We start from the raw sequence: 22078 nt of genomic DNA on the forward strand, positions 1-22078 counted from the left end.
TGTTTATGTAAAGTTTGGTTGAAATTTTGCTTATCAAAAACAGGGTATCGCTCGTTTACCAACGGGTCATGCCCAAATTTTGTTAGAAAAGAATGTTGTTACTTTAATAAATTTAAGAAAAAAATTTATGGACGTTACAGTAAGGCCCTGCCTTGTTTTACGCGGGTCGCGAGAAAACCCAGGTGAAGCACTATATAAGCAGGTCATCGGATCTTCATTCGAATTCGTTCAAAAATCATTTTCTTTCTCTCAATTCTAAAGTGTAGGCATTATACACGGGCATTATACCCCCTAATTAGCGAAGCTCTGCCTCGTTGTAAGTATCATAACCCCTGGATACGTAATAGATACTCTGCCCGATTGATCTAGGGTTCCGTAATGGCTGTCGTGGTTCTGCCCGACGTAGTCGTTGGAATGCCGTCTCGGGGAGGGTATTACTAATGTTAAAATGGGTTATTATACTAACGCGTGTGCATTGCTTATTTAACTAGATTATAACCAGGAAGCCACAAAGGAAATACCTAAAATAGCAATGTGAGTAATCTCCTTTTTGTAAACTGTTTTTACAAAACCTTAACCTTTTTACAATGCAATTTAGCAGTGATTGAGTCTTTGTAATTCTACGGTTATTGCCGGTATGTTGGGGTTTTGTATACAAAATGTGAGTAACGTTACCATTGGACGAAGAGTTAGCCAATGTGTAATATGACCCACAAGTCAGGATTGACAGTACTGAATGAGTAATTGGGTAGATATAAACATTGTAATCGCCCTCAATACTGTTTAAATTGAATTAATATTTCTTGATTAAACTGAGATTCACTCACCAGTATTTCCCACTGATAAATATTTTTAAACACGTGTTTCAGGTAACACAATGTGACAGCCAATTAGTAAAAAGCCAGCTGAAGAGCACTGACGCCTTGGAAAAATGTGGCTATAAAAGTTACCTAAAAGACGATATTTTAAATTCAATAAAATAAGGGTTATCCCTATAAACATGTTGTAACAAGAAACTTGGGTTTTACCCATGTGGTTATTAAAATAAAATATGGTGGTTTTACTCTGATAAAATATTTCTTAACTACGGTCCTGATGAAATTTCCGCTGCCAAAATAATTAATTAATATTGATACCACCGCTACTGAGTTCGCAGCCGCCCGTTCCCGGGACAGATAGGGGGGTTGACAAGAGGTACACTTCCTTGGACGCATAGTGAATGAATCAGGAATACACGTGGATCCAGCTAAGATTGATGTCGTCAAGAATTGGGCGGCACCAAAGAATCTTTCAGAGGTGTGACAATTTCTTGGCCTCGCTGGGTATTATCACAGATTTATCAAGGATTTCTCGAAGATCGCTCAACCTCTTACCTCGTTGACACAGAAAGGTGTTGTGTATTATTGGGGAACGTAATAGGAGGATGTTTTCCAGTTGTTGAAACAGAAACTCTGCAGTGCACTGATTTTCTCCCTACCAGATGGTACAGAAGATTTTGTGGTATGTTGTGACGCTTCTATTCAGGGTCTTGGATGCGTGTTGATGCAACGCAACAATGTGATAGCTTATGCTTCTCGATAGTTGAAGGTTCACGAGAAGAATTATACGACACACGACTTGGAGTTGGGAGCCGTAGTGTTTGCGCTCAAAATCTAGAGGCATTACCTATACGGTACTAAATGCACTATTTATATCGACCACAAGAGCCTTCAGCATATTTTTTATCAGAAGGATTTGAATATGCGACAGCGACGCTGGGTTGAACTTTTAAACGATTATGATTGTGCAATCAGGTATCATCCGGGTAAGGCCAACGTTGTAGCCGACGCTCTCAGTAGAAAGGAATCGAAACTCAAACGTGTTCGCGCCTTGCAGCTCACCATTCACTCTAACCTACCTGATCAGATTCGTTCTACACAAACCGAAGCGCTAAAAGAAGAAAATGTTGTAGTAGAATACTTAAGGGGCATGGAAAAACAACTTGTAGAGAGAGGATGGTATTCTCTACTTCATGGAGCGTGTATGGATTCCTGTGTTCGGTAACCTTAGAGAACTTGTGATGGATGAAGCACACAAGTCTCGATACTCCGTTTACCCAGGTTCGGATAAGATGTATCAGGATCTCAAAGTCATGTATTGGTGGCCGAAGATGAAAGCTCACATCGTGACTTATGTGAGTAAGTGTTTGACCTGCTCGAAAGTTAAAGTGGAATATCAGAAACTGTCTGGATTGCTGCAACAACCAGAAATACCCATGTCGAAGTGGGAGCAAATTGCAATGGATTTTGTCACTGGACTACCGAGAACTCAAAACGGAAACGACACAATTTGGGTGATTGTTGATCGTCTCACGAAGTCAACGCACTTTCTGGCAATCAAGGAAACGGATAAGTTCTCACAGTTAGCTGCCGTCTATCTGAAGGAAGTGGTTTCTAGGCACGGGGTGCCAACTTCTATTATCTCTGACCGTGACCCGCGTTTCATTTCAGATTTATGGTAGTCGTTGCACAAATCGTTTGGCTCACAGCTCAGCATGAGCACTGCTTATCACCCGCAGACGGATGGTCAGAGTGAACGAACCATCCAGACACTTTAAGACATGCTGCGGGCGTGTGATATCGATTTTGGCAAGGGTTGGGAGAAACACTTGCCATTAGTGGAGTTTTCTTACAACAATAGCTACCATACCAGCATTCAGGCAGCTCCATTCGAAGCGCTGTACGGACAAAAGTGTCGTTCACCTCTCTGCTGGGCTGAGGTGGGTGACAGCCAGGTCACAGGCCCTGAACTTGTGTTGGAAACTTCAGAAAAGATCGTTCAGATCAGGAATCGTATGGCGGCAGCGCGCGACCGTCAGAAAAGCTACGCTGATAAGCGTAGGAAACCTTTGGAATTCGAAGTTAATGATCGCGACATGTTGAAAGTCTCACCCTGGAAGGGTGTGGTGCGTTTGGGAAACGCGGGAAGCTTAACCCTCGTTATGTGGGGCCATTTAAAATTCTGGAGCGAATCGGTAAAGTGGCCTACAAGTTAGAGTTACCTGCTGAGTTAGGTAATGTCCACGATGTGTTCCATGTGTCGCAACTAAAGAAGTGTTTGTCTGATGAAACACTGGTCGTACCGTTTCAAGAGCTGAAAATCGACGATAAGTTGCAATTTATAGAAGAACCAATAGAAATTATGGACCGGGAGGTCAAAGTCCGTAAGCACAGCCGTATTCCAATCGTGAGAGTTCGTCGGAACTCAAGACGTGGACCGGAGTTCACGTGGGAACGTGAGGATCAGATGAAGCTCAAGTACACACATTTATTCCCAGATGACAAGTCTAAGTCTGACAAATCTAAGTCTGGCACAACTAGTGAATTTCGGGACGAAATTCCCATTCAAGTTGGGGATGATGTGGTACCCACGGAAAATCCGCAGTCATCCTGAGTTAACGTCTTGCGGTTTTCGGGTTGCTTATCAAATTTCGGGATGAAATTTCTTTCAAGTTGGACATGATATGACAACCCAAGTTTTCACAGGTCTTTTCCGACACGTTACTAGTTGCAATTCTGTTTCGTAATTTGTTATGTGTATCATGTGAATAATTAATTAAGTTAGTGTATGATTGATATATATAAACCTGGGGATCTGTTCTTATTGCATGAAACCCTACTCGACATAATACTGGGTTTCGTCACCTTGTCCGGCGAAACCTCCACCTTGTCCGACGAAAGCTCCGGCGAAACCTTGATGTTTCGTCGTCACACTGCACAGCGAAACACCAGTTGGGCTGTCGGCCCAAATAAAGCCCGCACACGATTCAATATGTGTTATTTGTGTTGCTTATGTGTGTGCGGCAGTTATCATTTAGCAAACCCTAAACTCCGTATCATCTCTCCTCTCCTCATTCGAAACTGGCGGCGAAACTTTCTCGACTCGTATTACCCTTTGATTCCGTCTAGCTAAGGTTAGCATATGTCTCTCAAAACGTTCTATTGATCTATTTGTTATGCGTGATTATGTGGTTTCTTTAGTGTGATTTAATGTACCATGATGTGTTGCGTATGATGAACAAGAACCGATGTGAATTATGTTATACACCTAGGGTTTCTTCATGATAGAATCTGATTTGAATGAGTTACTGATGATGAGTAATATGTAGCATAGACTTGTATGAATACATGTTAGTGATTGATTTGTATGATGTGATATTCTGGGATAAATTACATGATCAAGAATGATAAACAAATACAGAATCGAGTCATGTGGAAGTGATGGGAAACTGTTACGAATGTCATCCCTAAGTCTAAATGAAAGACGATAATATTGTTGAATTGTTGTTTTAATCGATGAACTGATGATTAGGGTTAATGATTAGAGGATGATTGGAACCCTGCGTATTTCGGAGATTGTGTAACTGTTATGATGGTCGAAGAAACTTGGTAAGTTTCATCACAATGTCCACTCGACGAAACCTGGTAAGTTTCGTCACATGGTAACTCGACGAAACCCTTAGTGTTTCGTTGCATGGGGAGTTTCGCCGGGGACAGTTTGCATGGACAATAGGTTTTGGTGGTTGAGTAAACTGCATGCATAATAGTGAATGAATATGCTACCGTATCTACTGTTAATGATGGATAATTATGAATATGTTAATAAACCACGATGTATATTGTTAATGATATCTACTGTCCACTATTAATGCTATCTATTGAATACTGTTAATGATGTTTACTGATAATCAAGTGACATAATCTAGTTCGAACACCTAGTATGGTACACACAACTGTTAAGCATTGTTTCGGAACATATACGTGAATTGTGGGATTATATGAGTTGTATAACTGCTGTGGTAGTTTGTATGCACACTATGACTGTACATGAACGTAAACTGATTACTAGTGCTTGAATACATTAGGGTGTGACTGTCTAAGTGTGAACAAGTAATTAACTCTACCGAGCAAACCAAGGTGAGTTCACTGCTCTTTTCCAAGCATGCATCCCGAGGAGGGATATCGGGTAACGTTCCAGGGAAGAATGTCTGGTTAATGGGATGTTTGTTATTATACTCAGTTTTTATCATATAAGACCCCTTACATCTACCAATAGTTGCCGGGGAGGCAACAAGGTTATTAGTTGATAGCGCTATTAGGATTGGCACCCTCACACCATACCGAGGAGGACGGGCGTGAACTAATTAGCTTGACCACTTGACCAATGCTTTGATAGATGCATTGGGGTTGGGCAAACACATCTTGTAGCCATTTGCGGTAATCGAGTTAATAACAACATCAAAACAAACCGTTGAACTGTTTTATACACATATCTGGTAACTAAACGCGTTAATAAAACTTTGAACTCACCAGCGTCGTTTGACACACTTGTCTGCATGCTTGCAGGTCGTTAGATTCTTGACATGGACTTGCTATCTGGGGGTGCTGAAATGGTCATGGGTCGAGACTCTTGGATATATGCTCGTTGATTATGAACACTTGTTTTAAAACAATGGATTTACTATTTACTTTATGCTTCCGCTGAATAACTACTTTGATTTAACTTATGCATTGGATTTATATTTTGCAATTAATGGAATGTTTTATTTAAATATTACGCGTAGTTCAATGTGATTGGTGGCTTGGATCCTGGTACGTCACACATCCCGCGGTGATTCCGCATGTGGTATTTTGGGGGTGTGACAGATGTCACCGTTTAATTGGCCCACGTTTTTATTTATATAGTAGATTGGTAGATTTCCGTATGTGAGAACTAAATGTTACCAATTTTGCAATGAAATTAAGCTTTTGTTATCGGTTTTATGACACCAATTTGTTGTCGAGCATGCAAAATATATAAATTCATTAAAATGTTATAAAAGTTTATTGGATTTTAGTTTTAATGCCAAAATCAATGTCATCATTATTGTTTTATATAGAAAATTAATAATAATAATAATAAACTTATTGTGTTGTGCATTTAATAAGAGTGTTTGTTTGCATTTTATAGATGAAAATTTTCATTAACTAAAATAATATAACATCAAGAAATGGAATAATCGAGAATCCCAAGTAATAGGCCAGGCCGTCAAAATAGTGATAAAGCCTATTAATAAAACGAGTCCTATAGTCAGTCCATCTATTCCTAATTTCCAACAGAAAAAAAAAAAAAGAACTGATCCATTATAGTCCTCTACTAATTGGATTAATGGATCGTCCAATTAGAGATGATAACAGAATGCATAGGTTATTAGAAGAAGCTCTAACATATTTAAAGTTGCTAATGTATCAATAAAAAGATTAAGCTATTAGCATAACATATCATTGACCGGATTCATAATTATATGAGTTTGTTTTATTTTTAGTAGACCTATATCATGTTTTCCTAATAGATGTTGGCAATAACATCTGAATGAAAAAAATATATATATTTTTTAGAACAGCTCCTAATTCTAATCTACTCATATAGTCGTCATATTAATCTATACTGTATAATAAAAAAAACCACTTTAGGACACTTGTCATCATATTAGGCCATCTATTATAGATAATTATTCTTTTAATTTAATATTTTTAATTAATTATAGATAACTCTCCTGTTAAATATTATTTAATTTAATATCTTATATTATAGATAACTCTCCTACTAAATATTATTAGTCTAACATCTTATGGATAATTATTATTTAGTTTAATCTCCTTCTCATTTATAATATCATTTATTTGAATTAATTATATTTGAACGTTTTTTTTTAGTTTGGTATCAAATAAATTTTATGAAACTTAAAATAAAATTAACTAATATTATTTAGAGTTAATTACATAGTTAGTTCCTGTGGTTTGCACAAAATAACATAATTAGGTACTAATAGTTTAAAATCACATTCTAGGGTATTAACTTTTCATTTTGTAACGTTTGGAGATATTAACTTCTAAGGTATTAACATAGTTAGTCCTTGTGGTTTGCACAAAATTACATACTTAGGTACTAATAGAATGTGATTTTAAGCCTACAAATAACGTTAATACCTCCAAACGTTATAAAATGAAAAGTTAATACCCTATAATGTGATTTTAAACTATTAGTACCTAAATATGTTACTTTGTGCAAACCACAGGGACTAACTATGTAATTAACTATATTATTTATCATTTATACATTTACGGAGTTTTAAATAAAGGATTAAATTTATTGAGAATTCGTTAACAAATTTTGCAACAACAGAATAATCTATTTTTATCACGAAAACCAAACTTTGTATTAATATATTAAATATTTTTATTTTCACTATACAAATTACATTTACTCGACCCATGTAACACATGAGGTTTTTTAAGATATAAATTTTTATTATTTGATATATAAAATTAGATTTATTCAATTCGTCAAATACACGGGGTTTTTTTAAGGATATTTATTTTTTATTATTTAGTACAGAAAATTACATTTATTCAAACCGTATAATGCGCATATTTTTAAAGATGTAATTTTTTTTTATTGTTTGGTATATAAAATTACATTTATTCAACCCGTTTAATAAATGAGGTTTTTTAAAGATGTATTATTTTATTATTTGGTAAACAATATTTCATTTATTCAACCCGTGTAATACACGTGATTTTAAAAATATAACTTTTTTATTTGGTATATAAAATTACATTTATTCAACCTGTACAATATGGTTCTTATAGATATAACTTTTTATTATTTAATATATAAAATTATATTTATTCAACCCGTACAATAAATGAGGTTTTAAAAATATATTGTTTTATTATTTAGTATATAAAATTTATTTATTCAACCACGTGTAGTACACGGGGTTATAACCTAGTCACCTATATAGAAAGAAATTTCCATGCAAAATAAACATAACTCCCCATATACTATACACACTCCTAGTAATATACCATCCCGATTAGGTTCTAGTTTAGGTTAAATAATGATGAGAATCGTGTGATTAAAAATAAACGCTCATACCAATGAGTTAGTGGTGGAGTAGTTGGGGAAATAATTGGTGTTCCTTGTGACTTAGGTTCGATTCTCACTCTCTTCATTGTTTTCTGTGACATCCAGGTGAAGAGTGAATACGGGTGGCGCCGGTTCGACTTGGATGGGAGACGAGGTTTTACTGATTATTCCACTGTCGTGCCTTCGGACCGATGGAGGTCGGGTTTCCGCGCATCTGGGGAGAGCCAAGGGGTTGGCGGCGGTCGAGTAGTCGACATTGGCCACATATATAATAAACCCAAAAATTAGGAAAAATAATTAAGAAAAAGGATTTTTTTTAATGAAAGGTAAATAATAAACCCAAAAATTAGGAAAATAATTAAGAAAAGGAATTTTTTTTAATGAAACATAGGCTTTAAATGCTCATAATTATTAAAACTAGTGGTATATCCCCGCGCTTCGCGGCGGGAATGTAACCGATATCGGTTCGACATGTATTGGGATTCAAATCGGTCATTATTGGTTTGATTCGTTATGACAGGCTTTCAGTACCGGTTCATTTTGTTACAACATATCGATAAGTGTTTTACGCCAAACAAAAATGATACAAACAAATACCTATACCGATGTTGTGCAGCGAATATTGCTTGGTTCATCTCATCAAGGTTAGCCAAAAAAAAAAAACAAAACCCCTAAAACTTGGATAATAGATGAGAAAAACAAAAATATGCCTTGTTGTTCACAGATGGAACGTACCATACGTTGTAAATTATAGTTTAACTAGTAATAAAGCTCGCGAGCGTTGCGGCGCGGGTTCATCGCAAACATTGAATGAATTAATCCAAGCGTTATGTGATGTGTTAACCATATGAAAACGTGCATTTTGACGTATTAGACTGAACTCAATGCAACATATATAAACATTGTGATTGGATCAAACTGTAAAGTAAGTTAAATTTATACCATATAGTCATAATGTATTATATATGACCCGGCTTATACATAGAAAACATAACGCGTATAAAGAAAAAACTGACACGTATAATCAAAAGGGATAATTACAGGTTTTTTTGAAGGAAAAAAAAAACCTTTCAATAAAATTACATAGACTGACTCCGCTTTAAATAAAATTTATAACGAAACGTAGTACTTGATAAACAACTTGCAATGGTATATTAAGAGTGTAGAAAACACAATATTGTGATATTAAAAAAAATAAAACGACTAAAAAGCTGAGGGTGAAATCATAATTTTTGAAACGGGGGCAAAATCATATTCTTTTAACTAAGGGCAAAATCGTAAATTTTTAGCTTGGGGCAAAATCAATTTTTTTTTTTGAATTCGGGGCAAAGTTATATAGTAATTTTTAGCCGGGGGTAAGTGTAAAATTTTTTTTGAAGTTGGGGCAAAGATGTAATTTGGAACTGACGGCAAAATAGTAATTTGTGGCTTGGGGCAAAAGCGTATTTTTATTTTTAGTTGGGGGCAAAAGCGTAAGTTCGAGCTGATGGCAAAGGCGTTATTTTAAAGCGGGGATAAAATCGTAAATTAAGTGGGCCAATAAGGGAGTGCCAGACAGCTACCTGGCACTGTGGCCCTTTGCCGCCCATGCCGGCCAATAATGAGCCGGAACTATTCCCGGCTGACGTAAGCGTCTTGAAATTGTATGTATAGGGAATTGGATTTGTTTCTTAAGTTAATTAATATTTATTTTCTTTCAGTATTTTATATAAGTAGCATAAAAAATGTAAGTCATGTATATTTAACTATTAAAGATTCTAATATAGTGTTTTCTTTAATTATCATTTTGAATATGTTAATTTATCCCTAAATGTTTGTCTGGTCCGGTTCCACCCCACCTAAGAAAACTTTCATAAGGGTGAAGGGAGCACCCCTAATTAGGTGAGGGAAAACTTTTTTTAACCCAATCATACGTTGCCATGTCATTTCCCCTCTATAACTTCCCTCTTGTTCAAAAACGTACGGGGTGCACCCCTCTTAGGGGAATTGTTTTTTTATTCAAAAAAAAAAAATTCATTGGTCCATCAGTTCCCTCTCTCCTCCCTCTCTCCTTCCTTTCTTCGATGACTCCCCACCGATTTTGGCCCCCGATTTCCCTCCCCTCTTGGTTGGCAGCACCTCACCGCTCGGCAACTTTGGTCCCCGAAGGGAGTCACCGAGGGTGCCCCGCATAGCCTAATAGTCATTTGCTGGTTAACATGACTTAAATAGATAATATTCAAATGCAAATGATTTTGCATTCCTACCTGTACCCACAGAATTGGTATTGAGCAAAGGCAAAAGCAGTAAAACCACACAACAACAACCAGTAATCAATATCTTCTTTTGACTCTTGTTCTATTCCACGTCGCCATCGTGCTTCCCGTCGGCAACATTCCTTGGGCTCCTGACATTAATTATATCTTCTCTATCGGTTGCATAAACATTGATGTCTCTCCCGGTCCATCACCTAGCCGGCACCACCACAACCCCCATCTAACCCCACTGTCACCATTTGTCTTCTCCGACCGGGGATAAGAAGGTAACCACTTGACTTCTCCGTTTGTACTCTGTTCTAACTCTAGAACCAAAAATCAACTCCCATTTCCAAGATGCACATGAGGGATGACGGTGAAAACCCTATCCATCACGTCTGTTTAAACCGCAAAAAGCATCACCATCACCCAACCTACTGTACAAGCACCAGATTAGGGCATAGCCGGTCATCGGAGTTTCCATCTCTCTTCCACGTATAGTCAGTCCTATGCACCAACTTCCCTTTCTATTGTTGGTTCCTTTCTCTCTCTATTCAAGCAAAAATGATAGGTGTAAGAAAGATGTGAATGAAGACAAAACTAAATAGGGTCAAAATTGAACAACTTGAAAAGCTCGTGGCTAAAGTAAAGCAGCGAATTCACCACTGGCGCAAACCAGCGATGGGAATTGATATTGATATATATAATAATATATGAATTTATAGACACATGCGATTCGAACCCATGCCTACGCACAACAAAAACATGATTACAACCACCAGATATAATCCGACTTTATGATTATAATTATCAAAGTATATTTAATATTTAGAAACTTGTATATTTTTTAAACAGACGAGACCCTAAAAATTTAGAGACCCAAAACCCCAGCTTTAGAATAATTGGGTTTGGGCCTGCCTTAAAAAAATAATAATAATAAACCGTCATACCATACATTATTCAACATCTTAAAAGACAAAATCGGTGGAAACCCCACCGACTTTGTCTTCCTCCCCCTCAACTTTTACGGATGTTGCAATTTTAGCCCTTTGACTTTGGTATTTTTAAAGTTTCATAAAATAGCAAATTTAGTCCCTAAATTACTACTCCATTTTAAAAATAGTTTGCTTTTACCACCCCGACTTTGTGGTATTCCCTTTTCAGCCCCGACTTTGTTATAGTTTACTTCTTACCCCAAAACTTTATCAAATTTTATCTTTACCCTTTCTTACCCCTTAGGTTTAGAAAATGCAATTTTTAACCACTTAACTTTTTATGAACTTTGTAAATGACACTTTCACCCCCTCGGAAGTTTTTGTCTTACGACACCGGCTTTGCCTTCCTCCTTCCATACTTTCACAGATGTTTCAATATTAGCCCCTTGACTTTGGTATCTTCAAAGTTTCATAAAATGACAAATTTAGTCCCTAAACTACTAATCTATTTTACAAATAGTTTGCTTTTGACACCCCAACTTTGTGGTAGTTTCCTTTTCAGTCCCAACTTTGTTATAGTCTCCTTCTTACCCCAAAACCTTATCAAATTTTATCTTTACCCTTTCTTACCCCTTAAGTTTATAAAATGCAATTTTAACCACTTAACTTTTTATTAATTTATTACCTTTGTAAATGTCACTTTGACCCCCTCGAGAATTTTTGTCTTGACGATATAAATTCGAGTTAGTTGGGTCGCGTATAATACGTTATGATTGTACGATATAAATTCGATTTACGTTACGTTTTGATCCAATCGCAATGCAACTATAGGATACATTGAGTTCAATCAGATACGTCAAAACGTGCGTTTCCATATGGTTAACACATCACATAACGCTTGGACTAATCCGTTGTACCTGCGCCGCAAAGCGCACAACTCTTATTAAAACCTTATAAAGAAGCAACTTATATGTGCATATATACTTTGTAACTTTAGCTTTGGGAGGCTTTCAAAAAAAAAATAGAAATTTTCCTTTCTAACCCTAAACTTTTAATTTTTTGACAATTTAAGTTTAAAGTTTTAATTTTTGTTTCCTTTTAAACCCTAAGGTTTTAATATTTGACAATTTACCCTAAAGTTTTAATATTTGGCAATTTAAGTTTAAAATTTTAATCTTTGTTTCCTTTTTAACCATAAAGTTTTAATCTTTGACAATTTAAGTTTAAAGTTTTAATCTTTGGTAATTTAATCCCTTTCATTAATTTGATTTTTTCACTTCTAATTCAAAAGTTTCCATCTTTTGCGATTTAACCACTTTGATTTTTTTACTTATGTGTTGTAATATTGGCTTTGGGGGTTTTTCAAAGAAAAAATGGTTATGCATATGGTTGTTGTAACCTTGTCTTTGGGGGTTTTTCAAAAAAAATGTTTTTTTACTTTTCACCCAAAAGTATTTTATAAATTACTTTTAACCCAAAATTATTATTTTTTTTTTTTACTTTTAACGCAGCTTTTAATCTGTTACAATTTATCCTCGCAACTTTTTTTACTTTCAACTTTGGTCCTTTATATTTTTCATTTTCCGCAATTTTTTAGCTTTATCATTCGTTCTAAATTTTGTGACTTAACACACCACAACGTGCGTCTTTGTTTAACATTTTTACGTTTCGTTCTAAATTTTGCGGGTGAACGTTTTTACATCGTCTATTTTTTCCTGTTTGATAGGTTCAACATAACGTGCACGCACTAAATCGACTTAGTTATCACTAAAGAATCCCCGCCGCATTGCGGCGGGTCTTAATTCTAGTTACTAGTTATTTTGAAACAAGAAGTTATTATACACAAGACTTCATTAATTTATTTGAGCTGGGCTTTTGGAGTTCTTCGACCCACCGGATCAATAACAAAAAACAAGAGAACGTAAGTCGGTGCTTAAGCCGTTTTAGGAAGGACTGGTTAAAAGGCCGTTCCTTTTCATGTAATCGTTCGTTCGCACTAATATAGACACAAAACGCACAAAACCTAGGGTTTCTTCTCATTCTCATTCTCATCTTCAACCACTGCAAATCATGGATCGATCAGATACACGACGCGGTAGAAGTGTCGAAGCCAGAGACCACGATTCACCACCAACCGCTGGCGAACGGTGGAAAGGCGGTTACGACGACGTAGAAGACGACGCTTCACGCGACACAAAGCACCGTAGCAAGGACAAAAGCAGCAGCAGCAGTCGCCGGAGAGACGAGAAGGATCACCGAACTCGCGACCGGGAGAAATCGAAGGTCAGCGACGGGTCAAAGGAGAGAGAAAAGGATTCCAAATCTGTTAAAGATCGAAGAAAGGAGGATGAGTATGATCGTGAAAAAGATAGGGTTCGTGATAAGGATAGGGTTCGTGATAAGGATCGGGATAAGGATAGGGATAGGGATAGAGAGAGGGTGAAGGAGAAGGAGAAGGAGAGGAATAGAGATAGAGAGAGAGGAAGAGAAAAAGTGAGTAGGAAACAGCATGATGAGAAGGATGAAGGTAGGGATTTAGGGAAGGAGGTTTTGAAATCGGATTCGGAGGAGGACGGTGAGGTGAAGGAAGTGAGTAAGGTTGGTAGCAGGTCTCGTATTGATAAGGATGAAGGTAACGTTGAGGGTGACAATGGAGGATTGCAGCAGTCTGCATCTGAAATCCAAGACCGTATTATGAGGTGAGAAACATCTGTCACTAAATGTTTTTGTTTTTGTATTTACATTGTATGTGACAAGTAGGGGTGTGTAGAAAGTATTCCTGGTTTGCTGTTTACATGTTAGAATTTAGAATTTGAATGCTTATGTTCTGACTGCCGGAGGCGCTGCGATTATAGGAAGCACATCTGAGGTGCAAACAAAAAGGGCTTGAGGCGCAGGACGCTGTATTTAGGTTTTTATGCTGTACGTGTAGGATATCTATATAAAGTATATATTTGTTTGTATATAGATCATGTTAATCTCTAGCTTATGGGTACATGAATGTGTGATGATAAAAATGTATGGACAAATAAGCTATTGGTAGAGGGTATGGGGAGGGTAGGATGGAGTTTAAAGCTTCTCTATCCTAGAAGATAGATGATAGAAACATATGAGGAAAATAAAAAAAAGTTTGCCTACGAAGCATGTGCACCTTGCGACTCAGCTTGAAACACTATCGCCTTGGAGCGCCTCACGCTATATAAAACTAAAGGCATGCTTAATGAAACTTAAAAAGATAGTAGTAGCTTGATGAGGGAGAGGGATAGTTTTATCAGTGCACTGTTATTTGCATTTAGTTAGTGAACGCCGGTGCTGATTTAGTTTTTGTTTCTGTTTGAGGCAGACGTGTAGATACTAGCAAGTAGTATGTTATCTCTTTTTTTATAAAATAATCTCTAAAACTATTTGGCAAAAAAGTTGATTTCTAGTTTTCGTGTTTAGACTACTGGTATTATTTTGTTTTGTCAGTTCCAGATGGATATATGATTAAGTTCGATATTTAAAATTATATTCAGAATGAAGGAAGAACGATTGAAGAAAAAGTCGGAAGAGGCTTCAGATGTATTATCATGGGTTTCAAAAAGCCGAAAACTTGAGGAGAAAAGGAACGTTGAAAGGGAGAAAGCATTGTATCTTTCAAAGGTGTTTGAGGAACAGGTTAGTTGTTTTTTTTTATATATTTCCATTTGTGAATTAGACTGATTTTTTTATATTATGCATCTGATTATTACAAATTGTAATTATTTAGGACAATGTGAATCAAGAAGAGGATGAAGACGAACAGTCAGCTCCCCAGCATTCATCTCGTACGATTCTATCTCTTAACGCACATATATATATATACACACACATATATATGTATGTGTGTATGTATGTATATAGACACACACTTACATTACTATATCTATTGCGATAGTTTCATAACTTTATTGAAATTATGTTGCAGGTGATCTTGCCGGTTTTAAAGTTCTTGATGGCCTTGACAAGGTTATTGAAGGCGGTGCAGTTGTTTTGACACTCAAAGATCAGAACATACTTGCTGACGGTGACATTAATGAAGGTAAGTACGTTTTACTGTTTTTACATAACTGTTTTCTTTAATTTTTTGGTCATCTTTTAGTGGTTTTCTGCTGGACCCAGATATCCTAAGGCGACTTTACATTGTATACACCAGGGATCGATATGCTTGAGAATGTGGAGATTGGTGAGCAAAAGCGGAGAAACGAGGCTTATAAGGCAGCTAAGAAGACAACTGGAGTGTATGATGACAAGTAAGTTTTTAATAGTTGAAATTGCTGTAGTTTTATGTGAATGGGTTGGTCTGGGTTATGTTCTATTTCTAACTGGTAATATATTAGGTAAATACCAACAAGGAAATGGGTCGAAAGTTGCCTAAAGTGTTGAACGAAGTTTGAGCGTTATTGAATTATTATATATACTAGAAAGCTTTTTTGTCAACATTAAACACCTTTGGTTCTTCAATTTTAATAATGCCATATTTAGCCCCTCAACTTTAATAAGATTTTTTTTTTATTATTTACCCTAACACTTCATAATTACTATTTAGACCCACAACTTTTAGTTTTGCTCTTTACATTCAGTTGTGATTGCTATTTAGACCCTAAACTCTTAGTTTTTTCCTTTTACTTAATTTTGGTCGGTTCTTTTTAGTTTTTTTCTCAACACTATGTTTTTCTAAATTTTCTATATGTACCATCGGAAGTAGGTTATTTCAGACGAGTGTCGCTACCTGTTTAGATCTGAGCATCTGACTCAAACGAAATATTCGATTACATAAACAAAACAACCCAATTCGAGAAGGGCGATCTCCAACTACAAGGTTAAGAATCCTAATTTTATATAAAAACATCATCTGAAGAAATAAACCTGGCACGCCGATAGTTAACTACGAGAAATAGCGGCAACAGGTCCACCCACTACTTTTGACTACATGGGTTAACATCCAAATCCTAAACTATAGCTAATTGGGCTTGGGTCAAACTATGGGTTCTGAATTACAACTGGAGTCAGGCCTGGGTTGTTGGGTTTCGTATCACTACCGTAACAAGCTGAACCGATAACTTTTTCGTGGCTTTCCAATACTGCCGTGAAGTGCTTTTTTATCTTCACATAGACTGTCTCGTCACGATTTGCTTATTTTTTTCTACATTTCAAATCCATTGCGGAGCGCGGGTGGTACCCACTAGTTTGTATTGTTTCTCTAATTGTATTGGGCGTACAGTTTTATATAAAAAGATAGAAGTTTTGGAGTAAAAGGGTTCCGGGTCAACAAGTATCTCTTCTGACCCGTTATCCAACCCAAAACACGTGGCCCATTTTGTCATTTATGGTTTTTTGGTTTAACGAAGATATTTGATTTGAAAAGAAAATGCTTAGAAACTAATCTTGTTTTCTGGTTTTTTTTCTCATATAGGTTTAACGAAGATATTGGATTTGAAAAGAAAATGCTTCCACAATATGATGATCCTGTTGTGAATGAGGTGAATATTTCAACTTGATTCATCTTTTAAATGTCAATTATTATTTAGATTTTTACAATATACTTTTTTTTTCAGGGTGTAACTCTTGATGAAAGAGGGCGCTTTGGTGGTGAAGCTGAAAAAAAACTGCAGGAGGTAATTTTTGCATATTTTTGTTGTGCGATTATTAATTGTCAGTATGTTTCTAAAATTTTTTTGTTTCTAGATTTAGGATTTAATTTAGTATGTTTCTTAGGTCTGATTTGTGCAAAAACACACGGTTAGTTATTAGTAGCGCTCATAGCGAGCGCTATAGCGAATAGCGTAGCACTCATGTGTTGCTATTTGATTTTGGCGCCTCCATAGTGGGCAAATAGCGGATAGCTGGATTTTAGGTTTTTTTCTGCTTTAATATAAATAGTGAGATTTATAGGTATAAAATTGCCGGATTGTAAGTTTTTTTGTTAAGCAAACATATAAAACAGCTTATTTGGATATAATATACGTATAAAATATTTCTAAAATTTTCTGTTAGTGTGTCGCTAAACATAAAATAGAACCCGCTATTTCATCACTATCGCTACGTAGCATCGTTCGCTATTTGCTATTGATAACTATGATATACGTATATAAACTAATGAGCAGATTTGGTTTGAAAAATTAAATTTGATAATGGTTGGTTAATGTTGGTTTACTGGTGTTTGATCACCGAGAGAACAAAGCACACAGAAACACAGATATCAGAAGCTTAGAACTCATAAAATAAAATAAAAACATAGTTTTGACAAACTAACATTGTGTTTGGTGCGACAATGAAAGCACGATGATTGATAAGTTTGATTTAACGTGCAGCTTCGAAGAAGGATAGAAGGTGCATCTGTGACTCCACATTTTGAAGATCTTACATCGTCTGCAAAAATCTCAACAGACTATTACACTAGCGAAGAGATGACGAAGTTCAAAAAGCCCAAGAAAAAGAAATCGTTAAGAAAAAAAGACAAGTTAGATCTCGAAGCCCTCGAGGCTGAAGCCCGATCTGCAGGGTTAGGAGAGGGGGACCGTGGGTCACGGGCCGACGGTAAAAGACAAGCCCAAAAGGAACAACAAGAGAGATCCGAAGCGGAAAAGAGAAACGATGCGTTTCAAACTGCGTATTTGAAAGCAGATGAAGCGTCTAAAGCGCTAAGGTTGGAGCAAACGGTTACTGTTGAGAAAGAGGACGACGATGGTTTTGTGTTTGGTGATGATGACGTTGATCTCCATAAGTCATTACAAAGGGCTAGAAAACTTGCTCTTGAAAAGCAAGATGAGCGGGGCGAGTCCGAGCCACACGCGGTTGCTTTACTTGCTTCTTCCAGTAGTAAGAACGCGGATGCGGATAATGCGGAGTCGCAAGATAATAAGGTGGTTTTTACAGAGATGGAAGAGTTTGTATGGGGTCTTCAGCTTGATGAAGGTATGTTTATACGTGTTTCTTATTTTAGGCTGCATATTTTTTGGTTTTGCATAATAGAGACCAGAAAAGGTAATTTATTGGTGTGGGTTTTTTTCTTTTGTATTTAAATACATAATTAAGTTGCTAAACATGATTCAGAAAACTATGTTGCCAAGCAATTGGGAGATTTTCAAGCATATGAAGACACTATGGATAACTCAATAAGCTTCATCCTGTTTGACCCGTTCTGTTTGGGTCAAGTCATTTAGCTTAACCGCAGTTTACTCGTTAATGACAAAACATAACCAAATTGCCACTGCTAGTAGGGCTGCACACAAACCGAACGAACACCAACAAGACCTTGTCTGTGTTCGTTTGTTAAGGAAATATGTGTTCATGAACACTTGCCGAACGAGATTTTATGTTCATGTTCGTTCGTTAAGGAAATGAACGTGTTTGTTTGTGTTTGTTAACTTTAGGTAACAAACTCAAAAGAACGTTCATGAACACAAATGGAAACAAACAAACACAAACAAGCGTTCATGAACAAAATATATAATACATTGATACTTGTTAAATATTTTATTTGTCGGAATTTTGAGGTTTTAGATAAAATATAAAAACTAAAAACACTACTGAACTATCGAACACAAACGAACACGTTACCGAACGTTCATAAACATAAATGACCAAACACGACCTCTGTTTATGTTCATTCAGTTAAATTTAAATAAAGAACTACATTTCTTGTTCGTGTTTGTTCATTTATTAAAGGAACAAACACAAACGAACTTCTCGCCAAATGGTTCACGAACTGTTCACTGAATGTTCGTTCGTTTGCAGCCCCAACTGCTAGGTATACAATCACACTTTGTAACTTATAACGTTTGAATTTATTTTAGTCAAGTTCCTATTTGATTAAATATTGTTGGACTTAGACAATCGAAGATATAATGTTTGGTTACGCAACTGCACGGGATTTCTCAGTTTGAATGAATTCTAGGTTATTTTAGATGTATTTTTCATGCATACCAGACAAACACACATAAATGTCTTTTACTTGTTCGTTCTGTTCCATCCATCCGAAAAAGATGTTGAAAGTTCTCGTATTTATGATTCCGTTTTATTTGTTTCCAGAATCTCATAACCCTGAAGCTGAAGATGTTTTCATGGAGGAAGATGTAGCAGCATCACCGCCAACAGAACAAGAACAAAAAGAAAACGGCGGTGGTTGGGCAGAGGTGAAAGACGTTATCCAAGACGAAAAAATGGCAGATGTGGAAGAAGACGTGAAACCTGATGAAACAATTCACGAGAGTTCACTTGGAAAAGGGCTGTCTGGTGCACTTAGGTTACTTAAGGACCGTGGGACCCTAAAGGATACTGTTGAATGGGGTGGTAGAAATATGGACAAAAAGAAGAGCAAGCTTGTCGGCATTGTTAATGAGAATGATGATAAGAAAGAGATACGGATTGAGAGGACTGATGAATATGGACGAATTGTAAGTACTCATTACCATCATTTAACATTCATATTTTGTTAATTTTTTCCTGATCTGATAGTGATATATTTGACCTGTTCTCGTAAAAATGGGTGGGGTGATTTGTTATTATTTTTTTAATCTCAAAAGGGTCAAATACTTGCTCATCAGAGTCCTAACTCCTAACAGCCATTAGGTTAACAACTATTTTTTTTCATAACTACTTAGGTGGTTGGTAGTTGATGGTTAAAACCATTTTTGAATCTAAAAATCTGAATTTGATGGTTAATGATGAATCGATGATAACCACTTTTAGGTCGTTGGTAGTTATGTTTAGTTAACCTTTTTTTTTGTTTTTAAAAATTGTCTAGCCAACCAGTTAAACAGAGAACATGTCAAATAGTGCAAGTTGGGTGAGGCCATCCAAATTTCACAAATAGTTTTATTAGTTTAAAACTTGAAATTAAAGATTTAGATTATTTTGCAAGAATATTGCTTTTTTTTTTTTTAATTCATAATTAACACAAGTTATGAAAAAAAATGTGCAAAATGTGTTTTTGGGTCAATGAAATATGGGCTGTTCAAAAAGCTCGTGACTCGCAGCTTGGCTTGTAGCTCGCTCAAAAAAGCTAGCTAAAAACTCGATTGGAAACAACCTGAGCCGAGCCGGCTCATTATGTAAATGAGTTCGAGCCGAGCTGCCTCGTTTAGTTTCGAGCCCATCGTGGCTCGACTCGTTTACAGCCCTAACGAAATATGACCTGGCTCGTTTCAACGTATGATAAAAACAACCTGTTTTCAACCCGAACCCATTTTGACTTGCTACCCAACCAGTCGTAGCATATGTTGAACTTTGGTATTAAACTCAATTACATTTGGCTAAACCTGAAATAATACTTCACTTTCTTATTTATTCGGATACTTTTTTTGGTCTCTTAGTGGTTTTAGTTGCAACATGAATAAATCAGGGTTACGTTATAAATGACTGATATTCTTTTGTTTGACCAGTTGACTCCTAAGGAGGCTTTTCGGCTGATTTCACATAAGTTCCATGGAAAGGGGCCCGGAAAAATGAAACAAGAAAAACGTATGAGACAATATCACGAAGAGCTGAAAATAAAACAAATGAGGAACGCTGACACACCATCATTGTCGGTTGAGAGAATGAGGGAAGCTCAATCTAAAATGAAAACACCTTATCTTGTTCTTAGCGGTCATGTCAAACCAGGGTACGACTTGCTTTCACTAATTTATTTAATTTTTTAATTTAATTGCTTGATTAACTTTTGTTTTTAATGCGATGAACTTTTATAGGCAAACAAGTGATCCCAGAAGTGGGTTTGCTACAATGGAGGATTTCCCAGGAAGCTTGACACCGATGCTTGGCGATAGAAAGGTTAGAAGTTATCTATTAACTTATTTAATCGGTTCATTATATCTTCGATTCGGTTATTTTGGAATTTCGGTTATGGTTCGGGGATTTGGTTTGAATTGTGATGACTAACACTACTTTTTTTGTTGTTGTTGTTGTTGTTGTCAGGTTGAACACTTTTTGGGCATAAAACGGAAATCTGAACCTGGAGATATGGGCCCGCCAAAGAAGCCGAAAACCTGAATCGTCTGCGTTTGCTTGAAAAATCAACTGAAGATGTCAAAATCTTTGCTTGGCGTTGTAGTCAAGATGTTAAGGTTGAACTAATTGTTGGAATCATTCGGCACTAGATATAATATACTATAGATCTCGGTTGGTTTTAACAGGTTTTGTTTCCTGTTCTGTTTTTTTAGACTCAAAAACCAGGAGGAAGCTAAGGATGCACTCAAATGGTTCAATTGTGTGGATGATGGTTTGAAAGGTTTGAGTTGGCTAAAATAGACACAAGGATTGATACATAGATCTATCTCGACTTTAGTCTCATCATCGGTAACAGTAATTTTCTTATGTTTGACACGATTGTTGGATCCATTTGTGCAAGATGCAACTTATAAAAGCATGTTGATAATATGTTTTCTATAGAGCTGAGAGTGGTGTTTAAATGATATTTAAACTTAAAAATCCGATTAATATAATCTATAATGATCCGGGCGCAAATGTTTTTTTGACTGAAGTGGCATTTTCCACCAAACCACAGGGACGGTTTGACTTCCTCTAAAACAAACGAGTTTGACTTCCTCTAACGTCTTCAAAGGAGAGCTTGTGTCCCTTCTAAAAACCAACATGTTTCTCTTATTCCAATCCACCAAATCACCCTGTGTAAGTGTGCATCTCAATTTGTATATGCTGTTAGGCACCAATGAATCATCTAGTAGTGCGACCAGATCCATTCTATTGACCGTTTGTGTTTGTGAGACTCTAAAACAGTCCTATTTGTTTGTGAGACTCTAAAACAGTCCTATTCATATTCAAACGCCTATAAATGAGGGTTTAGAAAAAGTCATTTCCACTCCACCTATCTTTCCAAAAGAATGTTTTGTTTCCCAACCCGATGATTACACGATTTGGTGATCATACGAAGGCAGCCGCGTCAGTTTCCTAACTATATTCTTCTTCTTGTCTCTACTACTC

At 36.4% G+C, this 22078-nt stretch overlaps 1 protein-coding gene across 2 annotated transcripts; it reads left to right on the forward strand.

Annotated features, from left to right (window-relative positions):
• Positions 1 to 12986: 12986 nt before the first annotated feature.
• LOC110877497 (SART-1 family protein DOT2) lies at positions 12987 to 21554 on the forward strand. Of its 2 annotated transcripts, XR_002557073.2 has the most exons (13): positions 12987 to 13818; positions 14635 to 14776; positions 14868 to 14925; positions 15066 to 15179; positions 15294 to 15390; positions 16554 to 16620; positions 16696 to 16755; positions 17452 to 18055; positions 19172 to 19536; positions 20524 to 20744; positions 20830 to 20911; positions 21056 to 21204; positions 21301 to 21554. XR_002557073.2 is itself a non-coding variant. In XM_022125647.2 (12 exons), the coding sequence occupies exons 1-12, from the start codon at positions 13190 to 13192 to the stop codon at positions 21128 to 21130; spliced, it is 2514 nt and encodes an 837-aa protein (XP_021981339.1). In that variant the 5' UTR covers positions 12987 to 13189; the 3' UTR covers positions 21131 to 21552. The 2 variants fall into 2 exon arrangements, 1 of the variants encoding a protein (XP_021981339.1); XM_022125647.2 differs by having other exon boundaries at positions 21056 to 21552.
• Positions 21555 to 22078: the final 524 nt, after the last annotated feature.

Source organism: Helianthus annuus, chromosome 9 (genome assembly GCF_002127325.2).
Source record: "Helianthus annuus cultivar XRQ/B chromosome 9, HanXRQr2.0-SUNRISE, whole genome shotgun sequence".
NCBI classification, from domain to species: Eukaryota; Viridiplantae; Streptophyta; class Magnoliopsida; order Asterales; family Asteraceae; genus Helianthus; species Helianthus annuus.

Bases quoted from the DNA above. Each gene is read 5' to 3' on its own strand.
- LOC110877497 (XM_022125647.2), top strand. From the start codon at position 13,190: ATGGATCGATCAGATACACGACGCGGTAGAAGTGTCGAAGCCAGAGAC. The intron at 14,926-15,065 runs GTACGATTCTAT...ATTATGTTGCAG, and splicing joins AGCTCCCCAGCATTCATCTC to GTGATCTTGCCGGTTTTAAA. The intron at 16,621-16,695 runs GTGAATATTTCA...TTTTTTTTTCAG, and splicing joins ATGATCCTGTTGTGAATGAG to GGTGTAACTCTTGATGAAAG.